This window comes from Atheta coriaria, unplaced genomic scaffold (assembly GCF_025399875.1).
Source record: "Atheta coriaria isolate IRGN ID8LTWV9N9 unplaced genomic scaffold, Caltech_Dcor_3.1 hic_scaffold_3_pilon, whole genome shotgun sequence".
Classification (NCBI taxonomy): Eukaryota; Metazoa; Arthropoda; class Insecta; order Coleoptera; family Staphylinidae; genus Dalotia; species Dalotia coriaria.
The window spans coordinates 151,710-170,038 of record NW_027045445.1 but is presented as its reverse complement, the minus strand read 5'-3'; the positions used below and the strand labels follow the sequence as shown (position 1 = coordinate 170,038).

At 37.9% G+C, this 18,329-nt stretch overlaps 2 protein-coding genes across 3 annotated transcripts; one reads left to right on the top strand and one right to left on the bottom strand.

Annotated features, from left to right (window-relative positions):
- Positions 1-1,966: 1,966 nt before the first annotated feature.
- On the top strand, positions 1,967-18,094 carry LOC135789325 (putative ATP-dependent DNA helicase Q1). 2 transcript variants are annotated; one of them, XM_065299112.1, is made up of 5 exons: positions 1,968-2,712; positions 2,796-3,007; positions 3,076-3,560; positions 3,618-4,002; positions 17,536-18,094. In XM_065299112.1, the coding sequence occupies exons 1-5, from the start codon at positions 2,088-2,090 to the stop codon at positions 17,560-17,562; spliced, it is 1,734 nt and encodes a 577-aa protein (XP_065155184.1). In that variant the 5' UTR covers positions 1,968-2,087; the 3' UTR covers positions 17,563-18,094. The 2 variants fall into 2 exon arrangements, with proteins under 2 accessions (XP_065155183.1, XP_065155184.1); XM_065299111.1 differs by lacking the exon at positions 17,536-18,094 and having other exon boundaries at positions 1,967-2,712; positions 3,618-4,216.
- On the bottom strand, positions 4,132-5,976 carry LOC135789326 (putative inorganic phosphate cotransporter). Its single transcript, XM_065299113.1, is given in 2 exon segments — positions 4,132-5,120; positions 5,123-5,976. Coding segments are annotated over 2 exon segments (1,596 nt in total). The 5' UTR covers positions 5,824-5,976; the 3' UTR covers positions 4,132-4,225.
- Positions 18,095-18,329: the final 235 nt, after the last annotated feature.

Sequence of the window (18,329 nt, the reverse complement as noted above, 5' to 3'; positions counted from 1 at the left end):
CCAACCTGCGCGTCCATCCAAGCGAATGTTGGGAAACTCAAAACGCAATTTCATTACAGTCCTTTGAAATTCGATTATAATTTGCTACGTCCCGGGAAACTGACCAACTGCTGATGATTGGAAGGAAGAGCACATCGGAATAAAAACTGCAACTAAATTTAGCTGCCATTGTGCATTTTGGAAGAACATGCACCAACAAGACACAAGTTGCGCTAGTGCAGTGATATTTAATTAACTATGCGTCCATCTGCGTTGGGAGGACAAGACATGTATACAGAAGGAGGAGAAGGAGGAATCTGGCGCGGAATGAGTATGAGGTTGCATGGAGGTCGGATCTGTTGGATCGTCGGATGGGTGGCACTTCAGTAATAACTGATATTAGATTGCATCGCATTACGCCGCGCGCGGCTGTGTCGTGCGCGGCGTGCTAGACGACTCTAAGGTCGTTGTCGTTACGAAAACGCTTCGAGGAAATAAAGCGCGTGCGGGGCGAAAGAGGAAGGAAGTCCCCCTGTAGGAAGGGGGGCGATAAAATTTGACAAGTGTTTGTTCTCAAGGCGGTAAGGAGCAACTGTCCTATCAATCAACGGTCGCCAAGGCAACGCCGGCGACGGCGGCGGCAGCGGCGGCGCCTCCGAACTGCATCCCGCGATGCGTCGCCGCCGCCGCCCTCGTCGCCCCCTTCTTAAACCAACGCCCAGTTTTTTTACGATAAGTGCGCCCACCGTGGAGCGAAGCGAAAAATCAATAACTACATAAATTTCAGATATTAAAACACCGCCGCCGCCCGGGTCGCCAGCCCGCGGAGTGGACTTGCAGGCGGGTGCGGGTGTGCGCGGATGCGTTGCACCCATCTACCCTCTTCTTACGCCAAATGCAAGACGAGCGTCGTACGGATATAATAATAATAATCGTAATCGTGATAATAACGCCGGAACACGATCCACGCTCGAATTCCACCACCAAAGAAATGTCACGTTTTGCGACTTGCATCATGTTGCATTTCTTAAATCATTTTTCATGACACTTCTACCTCAATCCTAGATGATAATCCTCCAGCGCCATCTGAGGATATTCTTAAAAACATTAATAACGAGAGGAGTGAAATGGTTACGTGTTTCATATTAAAGTTGCAACTATTGGAAGTCGGTGGGAAGTGGTTGACGAAAATTCGCATACGAATTTCTTGGCTGAATGTTTTCAGCGCGGCTAGTAGCGAGTGTGCAGCGCAAACGCGGCTTGCACTCGAAATCGGGTCATGGTACAACGAAATCGTTTTAGAGTTAGTTGCATCGGCACGGCGGCGCTGCGGCGCGAGGCACACAAAAACTCGTCCCAACCTTTCTTACGTTCGGCCGCCCCGTCGCACCGCCGCACACCCCCCGCGCCATGCCGCCGCCCGACGACGGCGAAAGAAGCGCGACCGAACCAATAAACCGGTCCGTCGCGCACTGCACCGACGACGTTCATCATTTTTTCCTAGAAACTACAACTCCTAGATTTGAACAATCTTACCGTTCTTATCCATCATGCTAACAACACTTACCAAATTTAATGAGTCATATTTGATTGGGTTTTATTAAGTAAGCGCGTTGATTCTATATTTACATTTGAAATAAAATCGATACATATAGAGTGCAGTATTGAGAAATTGCATTCCTTATTAACTTGTTACTGTGCTATCTGAGTGTAGAGATGCAATTGCGTATTTATTGCTCGTTTTCTGTTTGTCGTTTGTTTCAAATTACACAGATACAAAGTTTCAATGGGTATTTTAATATACATTTAAAGCTCTTTGCGCCATCTAACGGCATGTTTTAGTAACTTAAATCAAAAAGAACATAAGGATAAACAGAGAATTCACGGCCTTGATCAGAAATATAAAGTTTCAATGTCTCCTTTAATTCATATTTGGAACACGTCGCGCCATCTATCAACGTGATTTAGTGACTCAAGTTTAAAACCGCAGTTTAAAACAGATGAACATAACCACAGAAAACATTACTTGTTTATAACTTAATTTACACATAGTGTAAACTATTATTAATTGTTTTATTATTAGTGTTGTGCACAAAACATTTTCCAAAATGGATGAAGAGGACATTCCGCTGAAAATAGGTCTAATAGAATCAGAAATTTACGAGTTAACAAGAAAAAGAGAAGAACTTACAAGAAGAATTAACAGATTGAAGTCACAAAAAGATGAACTGCAAGCTAACTACAATCTTAAGAAGAGTTTAGAAGTAGACGAGACTTTAACCAACGTAGATTATGCGTGGTCCAAGAACGCACAGAAGGTACTAGAAGAAAAATTCAATTTAAAGTCATTCAGAACACAACAACTTGCTGCCATTAATGCTACATTATCAAAGAAAGATTTGCTTTTGTTGATGCCCACTGGTGGTGGTAAAACTTTATGTTACCAACTGCCTGCTGTAATTGACAAGGGGATGACTCTAGTTGTTTCACCTCTGATTGCATTGATGCAAGATCAGTTGATAAATCTCAGAAAACTAGGCATCAATGCAATGTCTATGTCTTCAACCACTGATAAAGATGCTAAGAAAGCTGGATTTCAGTATATGTCTAAAGGCATTGGACCAGATCTTAAGTTGATGTATGTTACACCAGAATGGTTGGCAAAGAGTAAAACTTTTATGTCATCTTTACAAAAGTTACATGAAAGAGGAAAATTGGATAGAATTGCAATTGGTAAGTAAAATGTAGCAAAATTAAGGTTTCTTATAGTTATCTTATTTTAAAGTGGATTTTTTATAAACTTTATTGTTTTACAGATGAAGTTCACTGTTGTTCACAATGGGGCCACGATTTTCGACCAGATTACAAATATCTGGGTCTATTGAAAGGCATGTTTAAAGATGTGCCTATTATAGGCCTAACTGCTACAGCAACAACTTCAGTTCTCTTGGATATTCAGAACATGCTGGATATTCCAGGTTGTACAATATTACGCGCACCGTTTGATAGGCATAATTTAAACTTCAAGGTAAGAGATATACATATGTGAGCTTAAGACTTTAAACTTATAGCTCTTATTTTTTTTATTCTGGCAAGGTTGTATCAAAACCAGACAAATCAGATGATTGCTATGATTACCTTGAAAAACTCCTCACAAAAACATTCAAAGATCAATCAGGTATAATTTATACTGCCACTATTAAAGATAGCAGTGAAATTATGAAAGGATTAAGGGCGAGAAATATCAAAGCGCTTAGTTATCACGCTGATCTTGAAGAAGAAGTAAAAACACTAACACATACAAAGTGGTTAGAGAGTAAGATTCAAGTTGTGGTCGCTACTGTTGCCTTCGGCATGGGCATTGATAAACCGGATGTTAGATTTGTCATTCATTATTCAATACCGAAAAGTATGGAGACTTTGTATCAAGAAAGTGGGAGGGCTGGAAGAGATGGCAAAGATGCGCAATGTATTGTCATGTTCAAGTTGAGCGACTATATGAAGAACAGCGGGTATGCGCGGTCTAAAGTAGAGGTTAAGAATGCTTTCTCAGTGTTGGAATATTGCCTATCTCTTAAACAGTAAGTACGCCATATTTGTTTTCATTTGAAAATTTTTACCTGAACTTTATTGCGTAGCTGTCGCCATTACCTGATTGGTTTGCACTTTGAAGAAATGGAAATCAGAAGGTGCAATTCAATGTGTGACAATTGTAAGAAAGCGACAAAAGAAAATAATCATTTACAAGATTATGACGTAGCCGATGCAAATGTTGATATTCATAAATTAATAACAACATCAATGCAAGGCGATAAAAACTTGACCGTTGCAAAGTTGGTGGATGTCTGGTTAAAACCTACAGTAAAGATTAGGAAACCAGGGATATCCAAGCAGCAGGCTGAGGATATAATTGGACATCTTTTAATCAAGAAGTGCTTGACCGAGGAGAAAAATTACACACCTTATTCCGTGAACTGTTACCTTCGATGTGGGATGACTCCTGAGAGTGTGGTGATATCAATGGTAAGTGATAAAAGTCTTGATAAATATTTAAAGATTGTCTCTACGGATAAAAAGAGACAACTTGACGGTTCCGACGATGATTGTGTGGTTGTTATTGCTGGTGAAAAACCTTGTACTAGTAACAACAAAAAGACCAAACGCTAATTTATTTATACACCATTAATTTTACGATCAAGTTGATAATTATAAACGGAGAATTTTGATTCCAAGTAAATTTTTTGTTTTATGTTCCGCTGCGGGCCGCTTGTTTTGCCGCCTTTTTGGCTTCTATAGAGGCCTTGTATTCTTCAGCCATTCTTGCTTTTGCAGCCACGGCGTTGGCTTTTCGATTTTCTACCGCTTTCTTATTGTTTTCTACGCGAATGGCGTCATCGGAGGGTGACATTTGTAGGTACCAATGCTTTGCCTTCTTCTTGGGCGGCGGCTGTTCTCCCTCTTTGTAATCCCATTTCCTGCGGTCGGTTCCTGATAGTATAAGGTAAATGAGCGATGTTAAAACTTGAATGCCAAGCATTCCAAGAAAGACGTAGAACCACTCTTCGTGTGCGTTGTTGGGTGCAACTTTGGAGATAATAAAGGAGCAAAGAAAGCCTGGTATGGCACCAATTCCGTTGACAACCGCCATCACCAAAGCGCTATGGTTAACCGATATGTCGACGATGTTTACTTTCATGCCAGCAAAGAATATTCCCTTTAAGAAGATCGCTATTCCAAGCATGCTTATGGCTATCGGGATATTGCACTGGGCCATGCCGACGAAAAGTAGAAATAAAGAGGACAAAATGTTGGAGACGGCAGTATAGATTTTTCTCATCCAGGAAACGTTTGCATTTTTCTTCTTTACCAAGTGGTCCGATAACATGCCTGCCAGCATTCCAGACAACCATTGAAATATGAAAAGCAAAGCGGTTAAGGCGTTGCTGACAATATCAAAACCGAGTACATTGTTGAGGTACTTTGGAAGATTATTCTGTAGTGTAAAAATAACGAATCCATGTCCAACTTGAGCTGATACTAGCCCCCACACACATAAGTCCTTCAAGATGGGCCCCAGTGGGATACCTGCAGGTTCTTTAAAGGTCATCAACTCCGTGAGGTAGTTTAGTTCTACACTAGTTAAAACGGCGAGGTCCGTGGGTCCGAAAACACGTAGCCTATGTAGAGTATTACATATACCATTCCGATACCCGACCACATATAGAATGGTATTTGCCAATCTTTAACCGCTCGAATAAGTGTTCCGGTGATTAAATTTCCAGACAATATTCCAAAAGCATTGGCGGCAAAAACCATTGCACCTACCGTTGCTCTTTCTTGCGGTGGTATCCATCTGCTCACCACCGCAGACACTCCTGGTATAAGAGGTCCTTGCGATGCCCCTGTGATCAAACGAATAATGAAGACTGCCCACCAGGGAAAATGTCGGGCCGCCATTGGAATCATGGCTGTGGTCACGGACGAAATAATGAAACACCACATTAAGACATGACGCGCTCCAAAACGGTCCATCATGATACCGCCTGGGACGTGCATTATGAAGTACAGCGGAAAGAATGCTGCAATTACCAGCTGTTGTTCAGATTCGCTCCAATCAATTTTACCACCTCCGATATCAGTAATTACGGAATGGCTTCCTCTAAGCGAGGGGCACGTTGTACCATTTCTTGTTTTTCGGTTGGAGACCATTTCTACTATGGCGATGTTTAGAACAGATCGGTGGGTGTTGCTGACAATGATGCCGATGAATAATAGGAAGACTACCATGTATCGGACCTGGCCCAGGCAGCAGGGGAAGGCGCAGGAGAGAATATTACACGGCATTTTGGATCGAAGTTGAATTTCATGAAAAAAATGTGAAAATTAAAAGACATCAAATTTTCTTAAAATTTTTGGAGGTGATCAAAACATGACTTTTCAAAATAACTAACAATGACGTTCACAAATCATTTTATATATCTAGTAATCAACGAATTTTTTTTTTTAAAACAATTGCTTGTATATTAATAGCGATCTCGTCGTTGAAATATTGGAGAAGGTTGCTGTAGTAGAGAAGTATCCGGATTAGAACATACTTTTATTCCATAGATGGCGCACTCTGTCCTTTTTGATACATTTTGTAGATATTTTACGAAAGCGAAACTCATCTTAAAAATAGTACACTGAGATAGTCCACCGTGACATTGAAACATATATTTTCATTATCAGCCTACATATCGCAATGTTTGTTATTATTCTGCCACCTTGGCATCACGCATATGTTGTTGCTTCGAAATGAAACGTCTCGAATAATATTGGTTTCTAAAGTGCTAACTTATTAACACATTTTTATTTCTTTCGTTAGCGGCGCTCGGCTTTCAATTGATGCTTTTACTGTTGTTGTTGTCCTTTTGTTGGCTGCTAATGCAGTATGATCGAAATGTATTATTTCGCAACGATGGCGATTGATAAATGGGATAAATAGGATGCGGATGATTGACGCATTAATTGTGCACATCCACCTCATCTATTCGCATAAATAACTAATTTTAAAGAAATCCAGTGCGGTGGCACTAAATATTAGTAGTTTAATGGTATTGAATGGCGTTAGATATGGCACACGTATGTTTACAAACATGCCGACGTAGAAAATCAAACGATGAAGAAATTTATATGTTCGCGGTATGTTTGATTTACGCCGATTTACATTTCCAATTTAATCCGGCGATCTGCCGTCTATCGGAATGCATTTCCTGTTATTTGCGAAGGATTGAAAATATTAACAAGCGATCACAATCGAAACTGTGTCATATGTAAACATTCATGATAGTTTTTTATAAATACTTATACAAATGGGTGTACTTAAATTTATGTGACCGTTGACAATTGACAGATGACAATTGACATATGAGGTTATGTGTGTACAGATTTAAGGTTATATTGTATTGCGGAACTTTTACGTCCCATTTCGGACTCTTGATGATTCTGCTCTCGCGAGATGTTGAAATCGTTATTTTCACAACTTAGAGCGCGCAATACACTGAGACGTTGATTGTTATTAATAATCGTTTTGTTGATTAATGACACTTCCGCGGCGATGAGTGTGTATAGTGAACAAATCGTACAAATCATCGTTGCTCGTTTGTGCCATGCTCGTTTGCTGCGTTATTGATAAATCTGTACCTGGAACATTAATCAATGCGGCTGCATAATATAACTATAAACATAACCTTTAAATTCTTTAAATTTATAAAATACGACTTAGAAATTATGGTATATTGTACAACAATTTTTAAATAATTCGTAGATTTAAATATTACAATTTGAACATGTGAACATTTATGTGAGTTGGTATTAAATTTTCCGAGATTTTCATGAAGCATATGGGTTAATCAGCATGCAGTCCCAGATCTTGTGCTTGACAGCTTGGAAACTGAAATTAAGTTCAGCAATGGCGGTGACGCATGCACAAACAGAATGATATTTAATGAGAGAACGCGTGCGTTTCGCATATAAACATAACCGCAGCCGAATTGTGCGGTCGTGAGAAATGTTCCGGAAACTAAAGCGTTTCATTCATTTCTACTTTTACATATAAATCTTTTAGTATGTTAGTTTAATTTCTCCGTAAGTTGTACGTTGCAAGCACGTAAGCGATCGTTTTAAGTGAATAATGTGCGAACGTAACCTCAATTGCTGATGACAAACTCACTCGAAATACGTGTAATCACAACCATTTTGAATTGCCGAGGTGTATTGACGCCGTTATCACGAGCAGTACTAAGTGAAATGCAAATGAGGATATTAATCGACGGATAAATTGCGTGAGTAATAATAAATTTATTTCTGATGAGACGTTTGCGACTATTGAAATGTATTTATGCATTGCGATCGGAGCGTCGTAAATAAAATAAAATGCGTGTGGGAATTATTTCGCTTCACACTATCGGGCAATAGTGTACTGTGTTTAAAAAAAACATTTATTCATACAAGAAGCGCTTCTGTTTCCAATGCTGATGCGTACGAATGTTTCGGTGTTGAGAAAAAAAGAAATGAGCGAAGATTCAAGTGAACACTAAACATAAACAGCGTGAAATGAATATTGTAATGAGTATTTGTTTATAGTACAGGCACCAAACGAAGATATATTGAATTCTTAAGTGTAGATAATTTAAAAAGAGTTTTTTTCGGTAATGTAGATTAAATTTACCAATTTACAGACCAATAATCGGTGCAATGGAAAAGTTAAAAATTTTCCGCTCATAAAAAAATCTACACATATTGCGATACTTACTTTTAATTTACTTTGTTTTGCGAACAGAAGCATACGCAAAGCAACGTGAATGAATTTCCACGTTTTAGATGTTTCCGTTAAACGAAAGACAACAAACGCATACGTAATGAAGAATAGCATTCTTCAGGATATATAAATTATTTATTTAAAGGAATAAAACTTTAAACTTAATACCATTAATTATATACTAAATATTTATTCATGCACCTTGACAAATTATCAAGTACAATTTTCTGCCAATAGGATTAAAACTGTAAACATGATCATAACTAATATTCCATATCCATATGAATTGAATTTGCTTTCTAATGCACGCTAACTAGTTATCGCGCAAATCAGTTAGCTATCCGATAAGTGAATTAAATCATTCGACGCTTTTACTCTAATAAACAATCAATATTGACGTATTGACATAATAAACCTCTTATCAATATATCAACGCTTGATCAAAACTTACAATTACCGATATTTCTGCATAATAGCTGTTATTTCAAGGTGTGCATTGGTCATAAGTCATGTAAAATGTCTTGTTGGAAGTCGGATGATATAGTATTAAGCATAAAATCACGAAAGAGAAATAAAGAGAGTACGAAAAGAAGGAGAACATTGGGATGAGAAAATTGCGATCGGCGATTTTGCGATATTGTCGATATGAATATATAATCAGCGAGGGATTGAATAAATTACAATTAGTAATGGGAGTTTAATTAGAAAACTGACTTATTGCTAACTAACCGTAAGATAATACTGGAATACTGGATACTTCCATGTATCCGGAGAGTAATTTATCACGATTTATCGACAAAATTGGCGTATTGTAAGTGATACGTATTTTAATCCAGTTATCAATTGAAACTTTTTACGTTTTTTTTTTTTGTTAAGTATAAAAATGAAATTTGAAAACGGTAAAGGATTGAAGTCGTTGATGAATACAGCACAATTTCTTGACTAAAACAAATTGCATATAATTACAATGTGTGTATTTGTATGTGTTGCAATGATTAAATACTGTTTGCCGTGCTTTCGTCGTAATGCTTTTTATGCGTTTGATGCGCTTTACGCGTTTAATGCGTTTTATGCGTTTAATCTTTATGCGATGTATTTGATCATAAGTAGGTACTCACATTCGTAATATTACTACTGTTATTAGAAAATACTGTAATGCTCGAAGTATTTCAAACGACTGTATTTAATTAATGCGTAGCGTAATTTCTTATCTTATCCTGAGAAGATGTTGAAGATGACCATGTCTAAACTTTGCAATATACGAAATTAAGATACGTACGGTTATGTTTGTGTTTTTATTCTAATAGTAATTTATTTCCACGTCTTGCAAAATTTCAATTAAATTTAATTTTATATTGTTTGAGTGCTAACGGAAGTCTAGTGTGACACGTTACGTCACCGATGACTTTTTATATTTTTTAAACAATGTTTTTGTGTTAATGAGTTTTAATTGTTTCAATTCTTAAATTTAGCTCTGAATAGAATACTTTGTTGAATTTCTACCTGAATAGCAACGGTTACTTCTGTTTGTCTCCATATTTGTACTTGTCAGATTGTAAGCTTATTTTTGACCATACACCTTTTACATGTTAATTCTGCCATACATTATGATGCAAGCATTAAAGTAACTTTGCTTCGAGTTCCAAGTGACTTTAAGTATGATTTAAGTACAATTTGGCTTGGCTTGAGTGTGACTAAAGTGACCAAAGTGCGGCTTGAATCATGAGTGCTGTGTAAACTTAAGGCATTGGTGGCCAACACGTTTGTAGACATCTGTAATATTTCACTAGACGAATAGTTAAACAATTTGCTAATTATGCACTAAGGGCAACGAACAGGTGTGTCTGGAAACGCTGTAAATATTCTCGAAATAAATCACAAAGCAAACAAAACTGTAATGTAATATTTTAAGTGTGAGACTTCAAAAAATTTCGGCCCTGCAATCAGTTTCGGCCGAAACCGAAACCGAAACTAATTTACATAAACATATTTTTCTACTTTTACCTTCAAATCGTAAAAACGAGTTGGTTACATATTACAGACGAAACTCAAAGTGAGGAATTGAATAACAAATAGGCAGCTGATAAATATTCTGGGCATCTCCGAAAGTTGTGTCGAAAAGTAAACGGAAAAAATCGAATTGGAAATCACTGGTTTGGAATTTGGAATTTCGTGTAATTCTAGATAAACTTTAATCATCAACTTCACTGAATAACTTTATATAGTGTCTGAAGAATGTGCTTATCTGTTTTGAATTGTACTGTGGGAGTTCCTTATGGTGGCTGCACTCTAAAGATTCGACTAGAAAGTCACACATCTGAAATATTTATTTATTTATCCTTAGTTTAGATTTGCATCTTAATATATAAGCAACAAACGCGTCCCACTTCCAAAGTTGACCGTCGTTCGCTGATTTTCCTTGATAATGAGAAACATACGAATCATCATTCCAACAATCCCCGAGTCGTCATCAACGCTGTGAAATGAGCGAAATCGGCACCCAGTTCGCTTCGTACGCTTCCTTCCTTCTTGCAAAAGCGTTATCTACGCTTTCTTCAATTTTCTTACATTTCTTCAATGCCTTCAATGTCTTCAATCACTTCAATCTCTTGGAATCGTCGAGAGTACAGTAATCTACGAAGCACTTCGACACGTTAGGACTTGAATATCTTCATCTCTTCAGCGGTTCGTTCCATTTTGTTTGTCTGTTTTTGCGATTTTGCTGTTTTGCTCTTTGCTATTGTCACTTCTTTGGTGTGCATTTGTTGCGTTTGCAATGCTTCTGTTTGGTTGGAGGCCGGCAACGTGTTTTCTTAGAGAGTGCTACTTCATACTTTCATTGTCGCGATGGTCACGATCACGATGATTGTCATCGTCACTGGACGGCGCGACATAGAAAAACTGATTGCTCAGATCATACCATTCTGACAAAACATTTTTTATAGAAAATCTAATAATTTTTGGAAAAATGATTTTAAATTTATTCTTGAATTACATTGCTATTATAAATTTCCAACTTCTAAGCTGTCATCATGTTTCAAGTTTCAAGAATAATTTGCTTTGACTCGCACTTGACTTGACTCCGTTTGGTCTACTTACGAACTTGTTTATTTATTTAGTTATTATTTATTATTGCGAATATTATTTTATGTGTCAGCACATATTGCCACGGCTGATGAGCGCGCGCGCTCGGAGATTAGCATCGCGAATAATCCGCGAATGTATTCTGTGCCTAAGTAATTTAAATGAAGCGATGGTGAAGCGAAGTGAAATGAAATGAAATATTAACAATAAACCGTACGTCCTCGTGTGGTTTGCTGCCGCTGAAAAGGAAATAATATATAACGTGTCAAATTAAAGGATCAAGTTGATAACGCGCCGCTTTTCAACTTTTCAACGTCCGTTTGTTTCCAGCGCGGAAGAACCAACAGCGTTCGAACGCCAAGATGATGATGATGAAGAAAAGCACATAAATAAAACTAATGGCACACTTTTCCGTACAGTTAGATATAAATCACGGGCCATATATGTACGCGCATGCACGCCGGATTGAAAATAATTGTTTCGCGAATGTGTACGAATGCTGGTTTGAGTGCATGTCCAGGATGTCTTCGCGGTCGCTCAGGGCACATTAATCATGAAAACTTTCCATGAACACAGAAAGTATTTTTGTGCTTAACCACTGAGTGTTATAGACCAGTAGTGCCATCTATTTAATGCATGTGGCGCCATCCAATTAAAAAATAGCAACAGAATTGGTTATTGTTACTAAACACGCGGCCATTTTAACTGTTTCTATATATTATTGTGTGTGCTTGCCCGTTTGACACATTTACCAGCATTACTATGCTAATTTGTGTAGAATTCCAGATGTTTTGGAAAAAGTAGTGCTCTCGCAATTGTAGTGTGTACCGCTGAAACGGCCTACCGGCTGTTGTTTGGCTGTTCGCCGGCTACCAGTGGCCGCAACAATAACAAAACCGGCTCTTCTGCCATTATGTTCACTGCACTGTTACATGCCGGAGTATATGGGTAACTCAATGTCAAAGTCAAGAGCGCGCGCGCACGGCCTTAATTGTGTCGGCCTTGTGATCTGCGTTATGATTCATAATCATTCATTTTGCGGAAGATGTATATGATCCAAATTAAAATTAGGAGAGCAAGCAATTGAGGTTAGTGTCGGTTGAATTTGACGTCCGTAGATGTCAACCATGTTAAAATTGCAATATTTACGATGACTTTGGTTGGATTTGAATTGCTGAGTAGCAGATTCAAAGATATGCAAAGAATGGTCGAGAACTGAGGAAATTATGAGCATGTAAACCATATGCAAAGCGCTCCGACGAAAAACGGGAAACGCGTAATGACAGACATTTTTCTTTTGTCTCGATGGTGGAATCTAGATTAACCGGAATTTCAAAAATTGCAATGGCGCAAATTTCGAAACATGAGAAACCAACTATATACGAGTAGATAAAGCAATGCGGTAAGACGAGAAATTGAAATGGACTTAATTTGCTCCACACAAAAATAATATGGCGGTGAACTCAAACACGCAAAATGCAAATTTTCCATCGTATTTTCTCATATTTTCTACTAATCTCCATAAAATTACGTAAAAAAGCATCTTAAAGTAACATTCAATCAATAATTAAGTTATAAATCAAAAAGTAAATAAAATCGTTCGCTACTTATTTATTAATAAGATTAATGAGGTTTCTAACACTTTTCTACACACTGATGGCAATTAAGCAATTAACAGAAAGCAACATTGAACACACTCGTGATTAGTTACTCGTTTACCTAGTTATTTAGTCATTCATTGCGCGACGATGAAAAGTTATCCGCAATAAATTAGCCGACGTACGCGTTGAAAGTAAACAAAAGCAACTACCACGTAAGTAATTAAACTAACAAAAAGCCACACCAACACGCAGGGATATTAGAACTAGAAGAAAAAAACAAAAGAAATCTATTAGTTGCAATGGAAGTAATGAGTCGATTATTACGCATCCAGCGCGGAACGAAAATTAGCCGCTTGGAAAAGTGTTTTCACAGGCGCAAATAGAATGGAACTTTTTTTCAGAGGTATTACCATTAAATCTCTTTATTTAATCATTTACAGAAAATTTTCTATTATAACTATTATTTCCATATTCTAGCAAAATTGAAAATTTCAAACAATGGTATTTTAATTGAACATAAATTGTTTAATTAAACGTTTTCTGAGAAAGTTATGTGTAAGAAAATGAACGTAATTGTTTTTGGTCGGTTTTTAAATCTCTATTCTTAAGCACTTAAGCTGTGAGATCGTTTTATTTCGAAAAAGCAGCTCTTTATTTTCCAATTTTCTTAATTCTTTCATTCCCCAAATTGCTTTTTTTGTGTTTTTTGTTTTCTCCCCTCGCATAAATTCATCTACCACATTGCAATTCTCAAATTGCAACCGTTTTATTTTACGTTCCTCGTGATTCTTTTGTTTTCCACGTTTGCTTGCTACATTTTCGGTTCTTTTTGTTTTTTTGTTTTATGAGCATTTTCCGGCGCTTATTTCGTATTTTTATTTTATTCCTCGTTGCGTTTAAACCGCGATCAAATCCTATTTACCGAGGACCAGGACAAGACTGCTTGTCAAGTATTTTATTTTTGTTTTGTTTAGCAGGGGGAGAATGTTAAGAAAATCGAGGAAAATAAAGAAAATTCGGGCGCAAAAAGAAGGAGAAAATTGTGATTGCTATTAAATTTATGTCCCGCCGTTACCGCTCATTCGTCACTTGCGCAAAGGGGAAAAACTGAAACGTCGTAGGACTCCTTGTTGTCGCAAGAGGAAAAATGCATCTATATTGTATGTCCACAGTACCCATCAAGCCATGACCGGCGATAGTGCAACGGAAATTGCACTAAAATTGTTTTTTTGCACAAATATTCAATTACAGAAAATCTTTAACTCAAACTTAATTCAAACAAAATGTTTCATAAAAACCAAGCCCATGACGTCTTGACTCATGAGCAAATTAATTGAAAGGAAATGAGAAAATATTTTTTCCTCGCTGATAATTTACTGGATCTTGATTAAATGCAATTTTTTCTTTGGTGGGCTCTCATTGGCGATTGTTTCCTGCCAATTTGTTCCTCATCATCATCTCGACACAGACGTCGGACGTCATCGCTTCGCGTCTCTTCACATTCGCATCTTACAAGTTAAATCTCGCATCTTCTGTTAAATCCATCGCTCATCCTTGCTCGTCCGTCGTTGTCTGCGCCTTGAATAGAGGATCCTAACTGTTTTCGTTGTACTCGCTCGCTTGCGCTGCCGTTACTTTACGAATGCCAGTCAGTTTGTCAGTAGGGAAATTGCGAAACGGCACGGATAGTTTGCCTCTAGTTTTGAGCGACAGTGGAAAATGCAAATCTGGTTCACTTAAATTATTAAAAATATACATATGTACAGCATTTGGTTGCTTGTATGCTTGTGGACGATGGTATTGTGTGAGTTGGACGCGAGTGATGCGCAGCGTGCGCGCACGCCTGCTCTCCAGTTAAATCTTAAATTATAAAGTTTTCCATGGCAAGCCACGCGAATTTCAATCAGCGTGGAACACATGCTGCGACGCCATGTTGTGACGTCCCGCGTGAGTTTTCACGATGGTCGACTCGTGTAACACTTTACAACCAAGTCAATTGATTTTTCGTATGAAGAAATCTGTAATACCGACTTTTTCACTAGTCGTAAACTCATAACTTAAAAATTGTATGTGAGTGTTACAATATGATAATAAAATTATGTTTATTTCTATGATTAGCAGAATCACGAGGGTTTTAAGTGTTTGAAGAGTAAAAGTGTAAAGCACACGTTCGTACGCTCACGACGTCACAGTTAAGCTCTTCGAAGTGTGCGCACGTATGCGACACACAATAATTGAGATAACGACATGCCATAAAAACCTCTAAAACACCATCTGCGTGCTGCACTATTGCATCTTATAGCGAAAAGCAAAGTTATGTATTAAACCTAAGCAAACTCAAAGAAAACCGTTTGCATCCTGTCAAACAAATGCATTTTTACTTTGAATGAAATGAAAATTCTTCAAGCTTACGAAGGTTCAGGACATGGCCAGTTATACCACTATCTGATAGCTTGACTGTTTGACTCTGACTGTCTTCAACTGTTTGTTTGTTATTTGCACTCTTGCGGCGTTCGCATGCATTTCGAGTTGTCCATGTGCTGAAGTTTGAGTCGGTGCGTGAGCATCGATGTGCAAAAAGCGTGGACGACGTTGGACATCGTGGTCGTAACTGTACATTTCGAGGTTAGACCGCGCGAGGGGACAAAAAACGGTGGACAGGCGAAACGATAGCGACTAGAGACGCGACACACACTCACACATGAGATATAAATACGCGCTTATTCATTTATGTGGCTGACCATCGATGCTTTCTTGTCGGCCCGCTGGCTGCTGGCTGGCGAAGAAGTTCACAAGTTTGCACGCTTGCATGCGATGGCGTGCAACTTGCGGTTTTTGTACGCTTCCATGTGCGGAGAGAACAACTTTCTTTCCTTCTATGTTTCTTTAACGTACACAAACATTTACTATCAATGAGAAGAAAAATAAAGATTAACGCAGCACAGGGTGAAAGAATATTACAAAATTGAGACGTTTGACCAGGACAATGCCCGAACATTGCCTTATCCTTATTGCATTTTACACAAAATGGCTGAAAATGCTTTTCTTATGGTTATAGTGCTATTTTACTACAGATGGCTTACTTACTGTTCACATTTATTACATACTAAAATATCTCAATTAAAACCACGAACAAAATAATTAAGTTATAATAAATTAAATTTAAGGCGTGATTAACTGTATCTGTAATGCTTGAATGCTTTGTTTATAACTTAATTTTTGTTGTGCCGTTGTTATTAACGCGTTTTTCGTGTTTTATTGTTCTCGTTTCGTGCGCGGAAAACTAGTTCATTGAGCAGTAAAATGCTTCCGTATAGGGATTCTTTTATTTTTAGAATTTTGTTCCAAGTTTTACACAGAAAAAGCGCAATTGTTTATGCTTAAACATAAACATGGAAACCGCAAAAACAAAAGAAATTTACTGATGTTTTTTCTCATTGTACTGCTCACTGAAGTTGTAAATTCTTTAAGTATGACCAATTGATTTAAATTTTAATTCTTTTTCGTCATTTTTACTTTAAGTTCTAACCAAACTATAATTAAATATTTAGGTTAGACTATTGTTTAATCATGTGTTTCTTTTGAATGGAACATGGCTTGTGAGGACAATAAATTAAATGTGTTTTTGATTAATGTCGACGTTAATTCTGACAAATTACGTGCTATAATACAAGCTCACAGTTGCGAAATACGGTAGCTTACGTTCTACGATTATGATTTAAATTTTAGTTGATTTATTTCTTAGTTCAAGAATTTATGTTAATTTTCTTTAAGAGTGAGACACTCTGTATATTGTTTTATTTTTGTTCACTGCGCGAAACAATTCTTGATTTTTCTTGTTGAATTAATTTGTCTGAAACTTTATAAGTCGGAAAGTTTTCCTTATGTTTCTTGTTTCAGTAACGGATCCTTAAGTTAATGTTTTCCTTTGTTTTTCTTTTGCCCTTTTCTTACCAACCTCAGGGACTACCTACTCAATGGAGACGTTTCGGGGAAGACGTTTGCGTTTGAATAATGCAAATTTTAAGTGGTGCGTACGATCCCACATCCGGAAACGTCGACAATGTCGAAATTCTGGCGCTTACAACGCCCTCTACCTCTCGATTTGCGTGCGCATGTGTGTTTGTGTTTGTGTGAATGACTTTAAGTGTTTTCTATAGATATTTTATGTATTTGTGTGACAATGTGTGTGAGCGAGTGTGCGTGCAGGCTGGCATGGACGCAGATATCGAAGGAGCTAATTGAATTTCCCCCGTTCTCTGGTTTTGCAGTCGCGAAGGAGGGTCGTGTGGACGCACTTTCCCGCTTCTACCCGCTTCAACCCCACAGCACAAAACTCAAGCGCCCCTGTTGCCATCTCACTTCTCGTCCTCAGTTCCTCACTCCTACGACGTGTTTATGACGATGCGACGTCTCTCAACCCCAAATCTATCTTTTTCTAATCGGTTCACATACAGTGTGTTAAAATAATATGTTTATTAATAATAATAGCGCTCTTCATATATAAAACCATCTTGTAGATTTAAATGTTATGAACAAAATTAATATTTTTAATATTTTATATTTTTTCAGAGCTACTGCGCTGTAGATGGCGTTTGAAGTAATTTCGTTTGCGACCAGTATGCTCGAGAGACTAAGCGAAGAGGCGGTGTATCGGTGCCGAAGTGTTGCTCTCGAGGAGGCCAGGCTTATTTAGCGAACCGTAAGTCCAGACAATTTCCTTTTGTGCGCCGGCAGACTCCATTCACTTTGATTCACCAATGTACTCAATACACCTCCCATCTACTCCTGCCGCATGGCCTCACGTCTATTCCTGATACCCTATATAGCTAATATACCTTTTCCAATATTCTTCCACCGATACGAATACCCTCATACCTTTAGAGTCAATGAATATTAACTTCATAAATTTCGGGTGCCCATGTGACATTTACAATCTTACGATCTTCTATAAAAAGAAAATCACGTCGTGTGGACAATTTTATGATGATTTTGTATAGTGATTAGTTTGGTAGTATTTGTAGGGCGGTATGAGGGGATGTTTAGATCGTCGATCGTCGATTGTCAATCGCACGCCGTGCCACGCGTCGCGACGTGATTGTGTCGTCGCGCGTCGTTGGCGTCGTACGCCTCCTCCGAAATCAATGGATCGATGACGAGAAGCATCCCCATCATGTGCCATCACGTCTATCCAACTCTATTCTTTTCAAATTGCAGTCTAATACAGATCTATAAGTGGCTTCAGCACTTTAAGTATTTGTATTAGTAGGTCTTAGGCTTTTAGGAGGAAAACACAAAAGGAGCAAAAATTGCAAAACATCACAATTGTTTCAAAATGTTTTCCTTAATTTTATTGCAATGACAAT

Coding starts and splice junctions, on each gene's coding strand:
- LOC135789325 (XM_065299111.1), top strand. CDS start 2,088: ATGGATGAAGAGGACATTCCGCTGAAAATAGGTCTAATAGAATCAGAA. Junction 3,008..3,075: donor GGCATAATTTAAACTTCAAG/GTAAGAGATATA, acceptor TATTCTGGCAAG/GTTGTATCAAAACCAGACAA. Junction 3,561..3,617: donor TATTGCCTATCTCTTAAACA/GTAAGTACGCCA, acceptor TTTATTGCGTAG/CTGTCGCCATTACCTGATTG.